The sequence below is a fragment of the Cavia porcellus genome, unplaced genomic scaffold (genome assembly GCF_034190915.1).
Source record: "Cavia porcellus strain 051 isolate PalLab524CR breed Dunkin Hartley unplaced genomic scaffold, mCavPor4.1 scaffold_15, whole genome shotgun sequence".
Taxonomy (NCBI): domain Eukaryota; kingdom Metazoa; phylum Chordata; class Mammalia; order Rodentia; family Caviidae; genus Cavia; species Cavia porcellus.
Window position 1 is genome coordinate 60095361 of NW_026947498.1, and position 14731 is coordinate 60110091.

General features: G+C 37.2%; 1 protein-coding gene across 4 annotated transcripts in view; it reads right to left on the minus strand.

Moving 5' to 3' along the window:
• Ccdc191 (coiled-coil domain containing 191) overlaps positions 1-14731 on the minus strand; it is an 89678-nt gene that overhangs the window by 48590 nt on the left and 26357 nt on the right. For all 4 annotated transcript variants that reach the window (XM_063224994.1, XM_063224993.1, XM_013151838.3 and 1 more), the window contains one exon: positions 4208-4398. In XM_063224994.1, coding sequence (XP_063081064.1) covers positions 4208-4398 — 191 coding nt within the window. The remainder of the gene's footprint in view (positions 1-4207; positions 4399-14731) is intronic.

Here is a 14731-nt window from a genome sequence, read left to right on the forward strand (position 1 = left end):
TAGGGGCTGGAAGATATAATCTAATTAAATTTTTAAAAATTTTGAAATTTCTGAACAAAATTCACATGTAAAGTAATAACATTATCTTAGCACAAGTCTACTGGATATCTACAAAATGTGTCCTGAATTGTCAAAAAGGAAATGGGAAATAATAAATGCATATTAGTGATCTGCCTGAATGCTGAAATCTGATTCAGAACATAAAAGCAGCAGTGACAGGAACAGCTGCATTTGGGATGAGCAGATTCAGCAGGACTAGGAGTGAGTAAGCTAATGCATTCAGTAATGTAGCAGGTAGCCCCCAGGGAGAAGTGGAATCTAAGACAGTTCTGTTAAAAGAGTTTTAAAGCAAGTCAGGCATTGCCAGGCTGGTCCTCCTGCCTCTCTGATAGACATACGGGGAGCTTTACAGATGCCATGAGGCTTCTGGCCACTCACCTGGATACCCAGGTGAGCACAGAAGGAAGAATAATCAAACATGCTTAGCAGAGACACTCCATAAATGATTGCCCCAAAGAAAGCTGAAATCTCAAGTGCTGGAAATGAAGAATATCTTACAGCTGAGGATTACACTAATAAAGAACAAGTGGTTTCAGGGACAAAGGGAAGAGAGGAAAGCCTGCTCCAGGAAAGGTTCAGGGCACTGCTACAAGTCAGGGCAGGACTGAAGATGCAGAGAAGCTCAACACAGGGAAGGGCAGAGGTGCTTTTCTGGAAGGAACTGAGAAATCAGAGAAGCAGGGCTCAAGAAGGCTGGCAGGAGATGTGGAAAGCAAACCCTGCTTCCTCTCAGTTTTATCTAGGCCTGGCTCAAAATGAAGGGAGGAAGGGAGACAGCAGGAATAGATGAGCTATAACCAACTTGCAAAAGTAAACAAGTTAAGTAAATTGAATACACAATTCAATTCCTTCAATTCCTTCAAATTCAACACCTTCATGTCAAAGGGATGAGCACTAGAATTTTGTTGTATTACCTACGTAAATTAATCCTCAGGGGTTGGAAATATTAATATTTAAATTGTATCATGATATCATATTGAAATTTTAGAACACTATTAGTTACAATAAGTTTAAAAGAAAAGAAATGAATAAAAATAGAATAACCGTAATTCCTATTAGGGAAAGCAAGGTACATTTTCACAAGAAATGAGCAGTTGAATCCTTGGAGTAGAGGTGGAGAGACTGCACACAGGCTTAAAAAGGAAAGATGATAGCTAAATTACGTTGCTTCATAGGAAAAGTATGGGCTCAAGGGGGACTGGTCCCTGGGCAGTGGGAACAATCCAGAAAGTGTAAGTACATTAGGGGGCAAACCAGTATGGTGCAGAAGCTGGAGAACAAGGACCCGGTTGACATCTAAATAACACAAGTAATTTCAACAACCTCTAGGGGATGTGCCACAGAAGCACATGTGTTGTTCCAACCTAGTAAGAATGAAGTTTACAGTGAGTAATCCATTATAACAAAAGCTTTCCTTTCCTGAGCTCATTATTTAGAAAGAATGCTTCAATACCCAGGTTAAACTGCAGGAAAGCAAGCAACTTCATTCACTCACAGACTCACTACTCAACAAAGACGCGTTTGGGGTCCATGAGGCACTGGGAGAAACTCTGATAAGTACAGTAATGGGTTATGGCACTACTGAAACCCTCAATCCCATGATATTTCTGCTTGTAACAGCTATTTTTGAGCTTTCTGTTCTCTCCACTTTTATTATCTCAGCTATCTTTGAAAGAAATCATGCAACGTAATTTCCTAAAACAATTTCCAGAACGTGACAGAACTAGAGGACTGGAGGACTTTCTACAGGGGAATGTCTGTGTGGAACAGCTCCTTTCTCCTATGTTTCTAGGGTGACATTCTAAAATTACCACTCTTTTTTTCTCACCTCTTACAATCTAAAGTAAGTTGCAATGCAGATGAATAAAATGGCTGTTTTAGGGAGCTATGATCTAGATGTTATTTGTTTTAGCAACAGTGTGTAGGAAAAAATATCTGATAGAATAAAAAAACACGATATTCTAATCATGGACGAGTTACTCTTAACTCTGTAATAGGCACTTACTATTCTCTCTGGGCCATAAAATGATGGGCTGGATAAGATGATTCTTGAGATGCCTTCCTGCTTGCTCTAGGACATTTTTTGTTTTATAGCTTTGTAGTAAAAAAAAAATTTAAGTTAAATATTTTCTAACACTGGCAGTTTAAAAAAATTTAGTACCCTTGTGAACATTTAAAAATAGACACTGAAAATAATTCAGATACGATGAAAAGTTCTAAGATTTTTTAAAAAAATTGGTACATAATGCAATTATGAAATCCCCCATTTAGTGCTTTCATATTTAAGCAGTTTAATTGGAATGGAATGCTAAATTTTCCAAACTTTTCTTCTGTAAGTTTCTTCTAGCATGTAAATCTCACAGGCCACTTTTAACTTTAATATCTGTTTCCACTTTCTGCCCTCACTCACCATGGCTTTACTTTATGCCACCTCCAATGTACCGTCTTTATTCAATAAATCCTGCCATCATTCATTTTCTGTAAGATATTATCCCAACTTCTCATATTAATCACTAGGTCCTGAGATTTTGGAAACAGATTCCTGAAGATCTTCCCCAGGAGACTACCGGAAAAGGAAACTGAATAGATCACTCACCCATCTCCCATTCCTTTTTCCTGGCTTAAAAGACCTTTAAGATTTACCTTTATTATCAAGGAAGAAACTCCTTCTCTGGCATTTAAAGCCTTTCAGAAGTTAATGGACTTAACAACCACAGCTTGATGGACTCTAGCCAAGGCTGCATTTCATGCCATTACCCTCGTCTCATTTCCACCTAGAAATATCTTTTTACCACGTAGAACCCAGATCAAGACCTTTTTTCTTGATAAAGCTTTTCCTGGCACTCTTAATCTATCTGTCCACCCTCCCTCTTCTCCCCACTCCTTTCTTTCTTCCACTAGGAATTGAACCCAGGTCCTTACACTGAACTACAATCCTAGTTCTTCTTATGAGACACCAAGTTGCCTAGGATGGGCTCAATCTTGCGATCCTCCCATCTCAGCTTCCCAGAGTGCTGGAATTATAGGAGTACACCACCACTTCCAGCTTTCCTGGCACCTTCCTGGCCATAGGAAAGCTTCCCTCTGCCACATTCCCACCGGGAAAACAGATGCATTTTTCAGTTTACAACACTGCTCAATATATGTACTTGTCTCTAGATTTTGTTTTCCTACAGGACATGAGTTCTCTGAGGACAAAGAGCCATGTACCAGTCCTCAATGCAACCTCCCAGGGCATGATACTATCACAGGGAAGCGCTAGGGGGTGCCATGCCCTTCTACTTCTGTGTGCCAATTCCTCTATGTTTCATCCCAGATGAATGACAGAGCTTCCTGCAGAAAGTCAAACATGAGCCCCTAAATAACCCCCTACATAAGAACAAGACTCCCCTTATAAACACATCTATAATATTGATCTACAATGCAAAGCTGATGCGGGTGGGAGGGGTGCAGCTCAGTGCTAGAGCACGTGGGAGGCACTGGATTCAACACCCAGGACCACCAAAGAAATGAAAACAAACACAAGAACAGAACGTAAAGTTGAACTTGGGAATGAGAATAAGAAAATTAATTTACTTTTAAGATGATGGAACAAAGAAAGCTTCACTTGAAGACAAATTCTGTGTCTTATGCTTCTGTTGTGTCACCAGTACAAAAAGGAACTGATAACAAAAGTGTCAAAAACCCTCTAAATAAGATGTGGAACAAAAGACAGCAGAGTGGGAGGAATCACTCTTGGCAGGTTGGCCCTCCCAGATGGATGTTCCCTGTGTCCTCAATTAACATTTTATGTGCAGACGGTGATTTCTATCAATGAAAATTATTGCCATGTATACCAAACTCCCTCTTCTGAATTGTAAGATGGCCCAAGGTGCAATACTACTATATTAGCATTAGGGAAATGTCTAAGACTCACTTCCTTTATAGATCAAGTACATTGGAGTATTTTAATCAACTAGTTTTGTCTGCTTATAGTTTTAAGTTAAAAGTTTTGCAGATGTACAAAAAAATTGTGATTACCATATTCTATAAGTGGATAAGACGATTTCAGTAAATAGTGCTTTTAAAGTTTATTTCTGGATTCTTCTGGAGGAAGATGCCCTAGATAAACACACAAGATGCATTTTCATGGCATAAATAATGGTACCTGTTTTCCTCCCTAAGATCATTTTCCAAGGCTTGAGTCACCTGCTTCAGCTTCTGGGATCTTGTGTAGTCTCTCCAGCCTCGCAGGATCTTCAGTTGAAGCTTCCAGTCGGACAGGGTCCCAGCTTTCCCCAGCTTAATCCTATGATCAATGATCAGCTTGTGCCAGGCAGAGAAATACCGTTTCTGACACTGCAATGGAAATATTTGGAAAATCACCACTAATCAGTCCTAGTGAGGCAGCTCAGATTTTCCCCATACGCTTTTTACTTAATCTTTTTTTTGTGTGTGTGTGGTACTGGGGACTGAACTCACAACCTCACACTTGCCAGGCAGGCGCTTATGCTGCTGAGCTAAATCTCTGGCCACTTTTTTCTAACAAATTTAGAAACTGGTCTTCACAAGAGAACAGAGAAAACACAATTCCTTTATGGTTATAGTAGTGAGAAATAGTCAAGTTATACAGCTGAGGTCTTTTGAATTTCATGACTTAAACTAACATAATATGTTCTCAGTGTAGGGCACCAGGCCTCTGAGGAACTGCAATACCAGGTCACATCTGAAACATGAACTAGGGACTTGTTTCAGAGATCTGAAAGGGCTACTTCTGGGCTGCCTTGGAGCTTAAAATGCCAGCCACTCAGTTCGCTGTTGCTGAGACCCACTGATATTCTATACAAGTGAACATGGGAGATCCAGGGAGGATTAAATGTTTCCAGAAAGAGAACATTGAAAGTAACAATTTTAGTTGGGCTGACTATGCTAGGGCTTTTCAGCAGGTCAGAAAGACTACATGTGTAGGCTACCTGCGATTTTCTACTAATTTCTTTGTCTTTCTTCTCTACTTCCTTTCTGTCTGAAGTCACCTTTCTCAAGAAGTATTAAAATCCTTCTCAAAAATGTAAATGCTAACCTGCTCTGTTCCCAGGACATTCTATGTTTCCTGTAGTCAAAACCCTCATGACACTATATCACAAACATCAGTTTACTGATTTTTACTAGATTGTGAGCCAACTGGAAAAAAAGGGAATAGGGCCTAAATGGAAATGATAAATCTGAGCGTGGGAAGACTAACAGAGAAGGTAACTTCATAGGAAATGATTTCATGGGGAGTACAGGGAATGCGCAGTGTCACTTCAGAGATTTTAGGTCAGCTTTATTGTTTCCTTCTTTGTGAAAATGCTCAGCTTTCACTATTTCGACATATGCTAAGTACCACTATGCTTGAATTTGACAACTCTGAACAAAATCATTTATGATATAATCTCTAATTTTGAGAGGCTATCAGGAGAGAAAATACAGGTATATAAAGAAAGCATATGCTAGGATTCTTGGAAATACTATTTAGGCAGAATTGTTTTCTACACAGGATATCAGTTATATTCCCATTTAGACAAACTTATAATTTCTTATTGGGAGAAACCACGGCAAACTTTAAAAACCTATCCCCTTTCCATGTGAAATGAATGCTCATTTTCCAGATTTGCACTTTAGATCTCTTAGAAGGAAGGCAGGAAGAAAGGAAGGAAGGGAGGTAGGGAAGGAAGAAGGGAAAAGGATTTGTTAAATATAGGATATGCTTCAGTCATAACAAGGGGAAGACATATAGCCGCTAGATTGGGGGAACTGTTTGCATTATTTGTCTATTGCACAAAAGCCCACATAAAAATAGTGTTAATAGTTTGCTAAAATCACAAGAAAATATCCCATGTCTATTTACCAGATTTAAGAGATTCCTACTCAATGACTGATGAAATACACTATGCATAGCTATCTCTAATTTTAACTCCTGGATTATTTCTAATGATGCAACAGCATAAACATAATCCACCTGTACAATAATAGCACCATTAGTAGTGTCCTTGAATTTTTATATTCCTCTTCTCTGTAAAGTTTAAAGCAATTTGCATTTTTTTTCAGTTCTGGTAATCAAATCTAAGGCCTATATGCTAGGCAAGTGACCTATGATAAGGCTTTATCCCCAATACTTTATTTTTATGCAAGTACTATTTTGATTCTTGGATCATCATTACAACATGAAAAAATCATACATACTCTTCCAATTTACCTCACCATGTTCAATAAAGAAAGAATTAATGACTAAATTCACAAAGTACTGTAAAGCGTACTTTAGTGATATACCCAAGGCTAAAACAGAAACATTCAGGCATCTTGATGATTCTATTACGGATGGTAACTACATTCTACAATTAAAGGGCAAACTCTTTTATAATGAAAGAAAACTATATGACTTACCATTGGGAGAACAGCATTGGTAACAAACTTACTTGAATTTAGGAGGGGAAAATTTGGGTTTATAAATTCTGTACTCCACATATTTCTTTAAAAGTATTGAAGGCTTTTAGAGCAAAATGTTCAGTTTTTTTCCTTTTCTTTTCTTTTTTTTTCTTTTGAGACAGGGTCTGATCTTGAACTCGCTATGTTCTCTTGAACTTACTATGTAGCCCAGGCTGGTCTTGAACTCATGTCAATCCTTCTGCCTCAGCCTTCCAAGTGCTGGAATTGCATGCATGTGCCACCACACCCAGTAAAATGCTCAGTTTTAAAAGTTTCACTACACAGAAGTTTTAACACCAGCAAAGAGACAGTGTCACTGAGCAGCCGCTTTCTTGAAAGTAACTTACTATTTTTTTCCTGCTCAAAAAAGCAAGTCTATTAAAATATATATATTTATATAAAATTTTATATATATATATATCAGTATGAATCAAGGATACCTGCTTAGTTATACCTGACATATCAAATATTCTTTAGGTAAACATAAGTCTCATAAACTTGCCTGGAAAAAAAATACTTGGAAAAGGAATACACTCTTAGCCTTTCTTACTTGTTTTTTTGTTTGTTTGATGGTTTGAAGAAGGGATGAGAGGTGGCATATTTCACAGACATGATCTATTTATTCTTCCTATTCTTCCTTTCCCACTAATGAACTCCCTGCTGGGCCCAAAGGTGCCTGCTTCTCCTTTTCAGTTCTATACTAGGCGCTCTACTCCTTTATTCTGTTCTATTCAACGTTTAAAACCACAGTGTAACTGGAAGAATGCATTCTGTTTAAGCACGAGAACTTGAACTTTTAACTAGTGAAGAACTACTCTGACCTTCTTCACTTTTCCCTACAACATTTCTGTACTGTATTTTTATTTATGATAGGTTTTCAAATATAATCCTACCTTCTTTTCTTATTTTCAGCCATCTCTTTATCATAGCTGTAGTGATAATTAAGGCTTGATACAGGTAAATGAAGTATAGAAAATCATTGTGGGGATAAAGTGTTCCTATAGTAGCTTTTAAGAAAAAATACTACAATGTGAAATTTAGAAAGCTTTAAAGTAAAATGCTTTCCTGTCCTCAAATCTTCCACAAGACATCATTTGGTTGTTAAGGATTCCACACAAGAGAAAAGATGACAGCTCGCCCTGCTTAATTTATTACCTGCACTAGAGTTGCCCTCATTCTGTTGGCAAGAAAAGCTCTTCCCTGAAGTGTAATCACACTGCTGTCACTGCAAATGATTGACATTAGGTGGAACAGCAATTTGCTATCTAATCTTCATTGTAATTCTAACCCTGTCACTAGAGATGCTTGTTCTGATTAATGAAGTGGGTAACTCATCAAAATTCCTCAGTTATTTCCTTTTTGTCAGAAAGCTCAGTGATAATTGCATCAAAATTCTTCGTCATGGAAAAATAAACAATGAACTGTAAAGAGGACAAAAATGTCAACAACTTTACAATTTATTTTTGCTGAATGGAACAAAATGGTGCAACTGGTGGTTTAGGGGAGTTGGCCAAGGTTCAAATGTGTAGCCCCCCATCCCTGGCCTCTAGCTTGTCTAGGAACAGACTTCCTTTTGCTACACAACAAATAATCCTTTTCGTTCTTCTTCTTCTTCTTTTTTTTTTTTTTTTTTTTTTTTGCTTTTGGGGACCACTGTAGCTGGGCCAAAGATCCCACAGATATTACAGAGTTTGTGATTTGGGGAGATAAAGATCTTTACCATGGCCAAGTAAGTCTCCGTTGGGAAGGGCCAGTCCTAAATTTTGCAATGGAAAAGCAGTACTCCGTGAACCATCCTAATCTCGATTTTCTCCATTTTGTACCCTCAAATAGAGAAGAAATCATAGCACCCCTGCAACTTCATACATACATACAACTACATACATACATACTCCTATAATGAATTACATTAGAGGCAATATACCGAGTTTCCAAAACACAGTATTAAAAACTGGTCTTGCTGTTAGGTTTCAAGGAAGAGAGGCCTCGATTTAAATTTTTCTTTTTCTTCTTAAAATAATTAAAAATTATTATTACAAAAATTTAACAAACATATCCAAAAGCAGAACAAAAATAAACCTTCCTTCAACATCAAAAGTTACCAACATTTTGTCAATCATGTTCTGTCTGTCTCTAACCACATTTTCCCTGAGTATTTAAAAATAAATCCCAGACAGACATTATATCATTGTACCCATAAATATATCAACATGTACCAGTAACATACAGAAATTCTTCTTAATTCTGCTAAAGAGTTTCAATCAAAAATATGGCTGAATTTATCTAACAGTCATTCTGTTTCACTCTAGAAGCAAAATCACAAGAAGCAATTGCTTAGTCTAGTAAATAGTAAGTGCTTTTTTCAAATTTAAATTTAGTATTTTTTATAATACCAGGGATTGAATACAGTGTCCACACATGCTAGGCAAATGCTCAACCACTGAACTACAGCCCAGGCCCATTATAAAATTTTTATTTTGAGATAGGGCCTCACTTAAACTGCCTAGACTAGCTTTGACTTGTGGTCCGCCTGTCTCAACCTCCCAAGCAGCTCAGATTAAAGGTGTGTGCCACTGCACCTGGCTCCAGGTAGTAGATTCTTAACCAACAAAAATCTCTAGGCTCTTGTAAAGAAGAATGACATAAACGCAGATATAACCTGGCACGGTAAGGATAGGACTCCTTTTCCAACACAGCCCCGACTAATTCCTATGATGCCATCGCATCTTTAGTGGGTTCCCCACTGCTTCTCTTTCCCTTTGAGACTTTTTTTCCCGATCTCCACCAATCCATACTCACTGCCTACACTTTCCACCTCTGGTCATACATATAAGCTATGCCAAGAACAAAGCTTACCTATAAATACATCCTACAGATGCTCACTTCACTTTTAGGTAGTCTGACAGTGAGACAATGATGTGATGTCATATATTCTTTACCCACTCAAAAGCCTTATAAATATTCACTTGACACATCTAGAGCTCTTTTATTAACTTTTTAAGAGGAAAATTTAATGCTTTTGAGAGGAAATTTAATTGCTTTCGAGAGACCCTCCAAAAATCCCTCATATACTTAAGAATAGGAACCTTATTGCACTTTGAATGGCCCGAGATTCTGGTAAATTAGCCTTCACTGTCCTCTCTGTGAGAATGGAAAATCAAGGTTACTCACAGAGCAAGGGAAGAAGGAACAACAGCAAAACAAACAAGCCAATTCATTGGGCAATCTGATAAAATTTTAGTTGGAAAATTTCTATAGCATAGCCTATGTAAAATAATACAGAACAATGCTTCAAATGCCTACTCAAATGTGTACCACACATTGCTCTTGGCAGTAACCCTAGACGGAGAGTTTCACGAGTACCCATATTTCCCTATGTGTACTAGGATTTCTCCACTGGTCTTATCTATAAACATAAGATCCTGGGGGAAAGCATGGTTGGTATATATCATTAAAAAATGATTTTGCTTCAGTAGTGTGTAGGCAGTTCTGATATAAGACTATTCTCTTTAGAAAGGAATCATGCTATATTAATGAGATACTTAAAGGTTTTTTTTTTTTTACATAATCTTGCATAAAAAAGTACAGGATTCCTTTCCATTTGTCTTCTTGTTTCCTTGGTTTAGTTTGGGGTGGACTTTTAGAAGGAGAAACACCACAAGCAAAACACATTAACAATCACTGCTTTGGGTCAGTATCTTCCTCTCTAACAGAAAAACCTAACCAAATAAGTAAATAAGAATCTTACCACCCCCTGAGAGTTAAGATTTAGGTTAGTACCACCCCATCTTTCATTATTCTTTTCAACTTTCACAATCAGGAAAGATCATAGGGTTTCTAATCTTATTAAGAAAACAAGAACATATTATAGAATAGAGTGAGAATTAAGCCACTTTCCAAATACTGTAAGACTTTCATAGTTAATCCCTTGTTGTTTCTGCTAATTAGGAATGACATAAGGATTGCCGAATCTCCCCAAGAGATTTCACTACAAGATCAAAGAGAACATAGAAAGATGAAGTAGGAAGTTTTATACCAAAGTAAGTTTCTGATGCAATAAAGAGAGCAATGAAATGAAAAATGCATAGAGTGTGCCACCTGAACTTGGTTTTTTGTTGTTGTTTGTTTATTTTATTTTCTCTGCACTGGGCATCAAATCCAGAGTCTGAAGATAGAATGACTGAGTCCAGGACTTGAAGAATGCTAGAAATTAAGGCTGCTGAGAGCATCCAGTGATCCAGCTGCTCACCTCGACATTGTCCTGTGTTAATTACTTCTCTTGTTGCTGGGATAAAATACTTGATGCCCAAAATTAAGGAAAAGGTTTATAAGTAAATAAGTTCACAGTTCGTAGAGGTTTCAGTCCATAATCAGCTGCCTCCAAGACAAGGTGGCATGGCGGAGGGACAGCCATTCATGGTGGTATGGTGGTAGGAGATACCAAATACAACAAGAGCAAAAAAGGGAGGAGCAAAAGGGGCAAAGAGAGGATCAAGTCTCTTTCCACCCCTTATAGTGTGCAGGCTACCCTCCTTAGGGGAGGTGTAGCACTCACACCCACTAGTCCCAGCACTGGACAATGAGCCAATCTCAAATTCTAGATTCAGCTACCTCCAAAAAGCCCACCCTCATGACTGCATGAGGCTTTGGGGGACTCCAGACACTAACCATGACAGCCCTCCTTTTCTCTCTATGTCTGTATATTGGCTGTTGAGTATCCAGGTTTTATTACCCAGGACAGCTGCTTTTGAACCTGGCTAGGAATGTGGAATAGATTACGTTATAAAGAGTCCAGAGGCACTACCTACTGCTGTGGGGTTTACTAGAGCACCATCCTATCTTTAGACAAGTCTATGCAAAAAAGTGAAAGTCTGGCGCAAGGATTTTTACCATGTCTCACTAATACTTACATACACTCGGGAAAGATTCTTAACCACATCACAAATGGATAATACAGTCACACCGAAGGAGAAAGGCAAGAAAAAACAAACTCAAATAACTTTGGAAAATAATATTTTGCCTGAATACTAAGCCTAAGATAAAATAATTGTAAAAATACTGTATTCTAGTTAGTACATTTGCTTCCATGCTGTTTTGAGTTAGAACCTCTGAAACTACTTTTGTAATATAGAAGGACTGAACTAATTCGTAAATAGAATGTGGATAAGAAGATCCAGGTTTCTCATTGTCAGAGAAAGGAATTGCAAATGAGCAAGAAGGAAAAGCTGCCCTGAAATCTGTGATGCTAGATTAGCATTGAAAACATCATTATGAATACACAATTACTTAGCATAGACTTGGATAGTACAGAAGTCAGTCCTGTGTTGTACTGAAAGGAGATGGATCAGTAGATGTCAGTACATTTTAGTATGTATACAAATACACAAATGTAGAAATAAATACGATGTGTACGTATGCACAACTCTCACTGCTATGAGGGCCTAGAAACAATGACAACTCAACACTGAGAAGCAACTGATTTGGTTTCTAAAGACCATTCTCCAATAAATGGAACCAAGGTTCTGTGTAGAAATGGTTGATTGCAAGACGGGGGCAGTGAAAATTAAAATGGGTTTTTGGTAGTGCCATAAACACAGGAAGTGCTCAAAAAAAGACGGAATCCTGTTAAAAGGGCAGAGGAGCAATCTTTGAATAACTATCAATGAGACCATAAAAAATGAAGAATGAATAAATGGAGGAGAAGGGATAATCCTTCCTTCTAGAAGAATCTGAAGTCAGGCATTGTGGTACACACTTGTAATTCTAGCTAACAGATAGCCTAAGGCAGAGATAATAAGCTCAAGGCCGGCCTGGGCAACACAGCAAGAGCCTGTCTTAAAATGAAAGATAAAAAGGGGTGGAGATGGAGCTCAGTGGCACAAAGCTTGTCTCACATGTGTGTAGGTTCAATGTCTAGTAATAATGGTGGAAAAAAAGAATTTCAATGAATACTCCTAAAGAAATGAGGGAAATACAAAATCATTAGAAAAATAACATCTTAATAATTGCTACAGTCAAGATCTACCATTGGCTGTTAAAATTATTTGGTGAGCCAGGATGTGGAAGTGCCTGCTTGTAGTCTTAGCACTCAGGAAGCTGAGGCAGGAGGATCATTGAATTCGAGGTCACCTTAGGCTAGATAGTGAGTTCAAGGCAGGCCTAAATTATATAGTGAGAACTTGTCTCAAAAAAAAAAAAAAAAAACAAAAAAAACCCCATAAATAAATAAATCAAATTATATAAATAAAATTAATGGGTGAAAGTTTAAGGAAAAACAGGGTATTTATAATAGTCTTAAAATACAATAAGGACATTTACTAACTATGAAAAGGAAAATAGTAATTTTACAATGGAGAAACATAGCAGATACAAACTTAATCAGGTGATCAAGATTAACATCAATGACTATGAAGTCCCCAATGTCACATATCAAGAAACCATACTTCTGATAGTATTCTCACCCAAAAAACATGCACAACAGTCAAGCTGAAAACCCAAGTTGGGAGACATTCTACAAAACACTGGTCAGTTTTCTGCATTTTAAAAGATAAGGAAAAACCGAGGAACTGTCACATACTCAGGAGAGCAAGAAGATGTAAATAATTATGACGTAATAATAAAATGCAACATGGAATCATGGATTGAGTCTTGAAACTGAAAAAGGACAGCATCAAAAACTGGTGATTTTCTAAAATGGTCTACTGATTTAATAATGATATTTAATGGTATGGTACCCACCATAACATCCCAGTTTGGTAATTACACTATGTTCATGTATGATTTTAACATTAGGAAAAACTGGCTCAAGGGTATTTAGGAACTCTGTATTACTTTTGCAACTACTCTGTATGCCAAAGATTATTTCAAAATAAAAGCTTAAAATGTAATAAGATATAGGTAAAAATTAAGCAGAATCTATGGCAAAGTGGAGAGAACATATTCACAATCTGTCACTTTCCCTTTTAAGTATACTGACATGTCCTTTTAAAGTCAAGTAATCTATTTTTTAGATGGGGCACTAATTTTGTAAAACTCTATGTGTAACATTCATGTCTAAGTATCATCTAAAACATATCTGATTTCTTAATATACAGTAAACTTTTAATACAATTCAAAAATTAAAATTTGTGGAACTCATGTGTTACTCAGTTCTCACTGGTTGGGTAACATCCATGGCACTTTTCAGGGATGTCTTTTCAAGATGGCCCCTGGACACTTATTCCTCTCTCTGTTTTCTCTCAGAAATCTTTACTATCATGATAGTAGAACACACTAATTCTGTCTCATGAAAAATGTAGATCTAACTTTCTCATCATCCTCAAATATCAGTCTCAACTCAACAAGCTCTCCTACCACATTTCTCTTATTCCTGAAAATGAAAACTGTCACCAATTTTTTTCTAGCTGAATAATTATGACTTTTGCCTATTAGTCCCAGATTCCACCTTCAAAAGTTCTTTTTTTAAAATCACTTTGACTACCTTAATCCTTTTTGTATATTTTTTGTGCCCATATTATATTCAAATTTCTATTATTGATTTCCAGGGCCCTTAGAAGTCTATTGCCACATTTATCAAGCTCTCTCAATATCTTTCTAATATTCTCTTTTCTCTCTCTCTCTTTTTTTTTTTTGTCTTTTTCATTTTTATCGGTACCAGGGATCGAACTCATGACTGCACACTTGCAAGGCAGGCACTCATGCCGCTGAGCTAAATCCACAGCCCCTCTCTTTTCTCTTATTAAATCCATTCATTCATATATTTATTCTACTAACTCTCACTTAATTTCCGCAAGGCCTAAGGCCCTAAAGTGGTTGTTCTAAGAGACAGAAAACAAACATGCTGTATTTTTCTTCTGTTATCCAACCATCTTATGTATAAGCCTTCCAAGTAATTCATTTTACATGAAATGTTATCAGCCCCAAATTCAGATGTTACCAACTGCCCTTCATTCATCAATATAAAATTGATCAAGTATTTTCATAGTAATCAAAAATGAAAGAAAAGGTAAAATTTTAAAAATGCAAACCAATATAAAGAGAAGCACAGATGAAAGTGGCTCACTGCCTTAGGATCTGAGCTACCAAAAGCAAGTAACTTGTTCTCATACTTTCTGAATAACCCAGATACAATGGACCAAGGTAGAAGTTAGGTCAAAGTAGAAGACAAGCTTTCAAAAATTGCCAGAGAGACACCTAACAGGTTAAATGTGACTTGAAGAAGGTAACT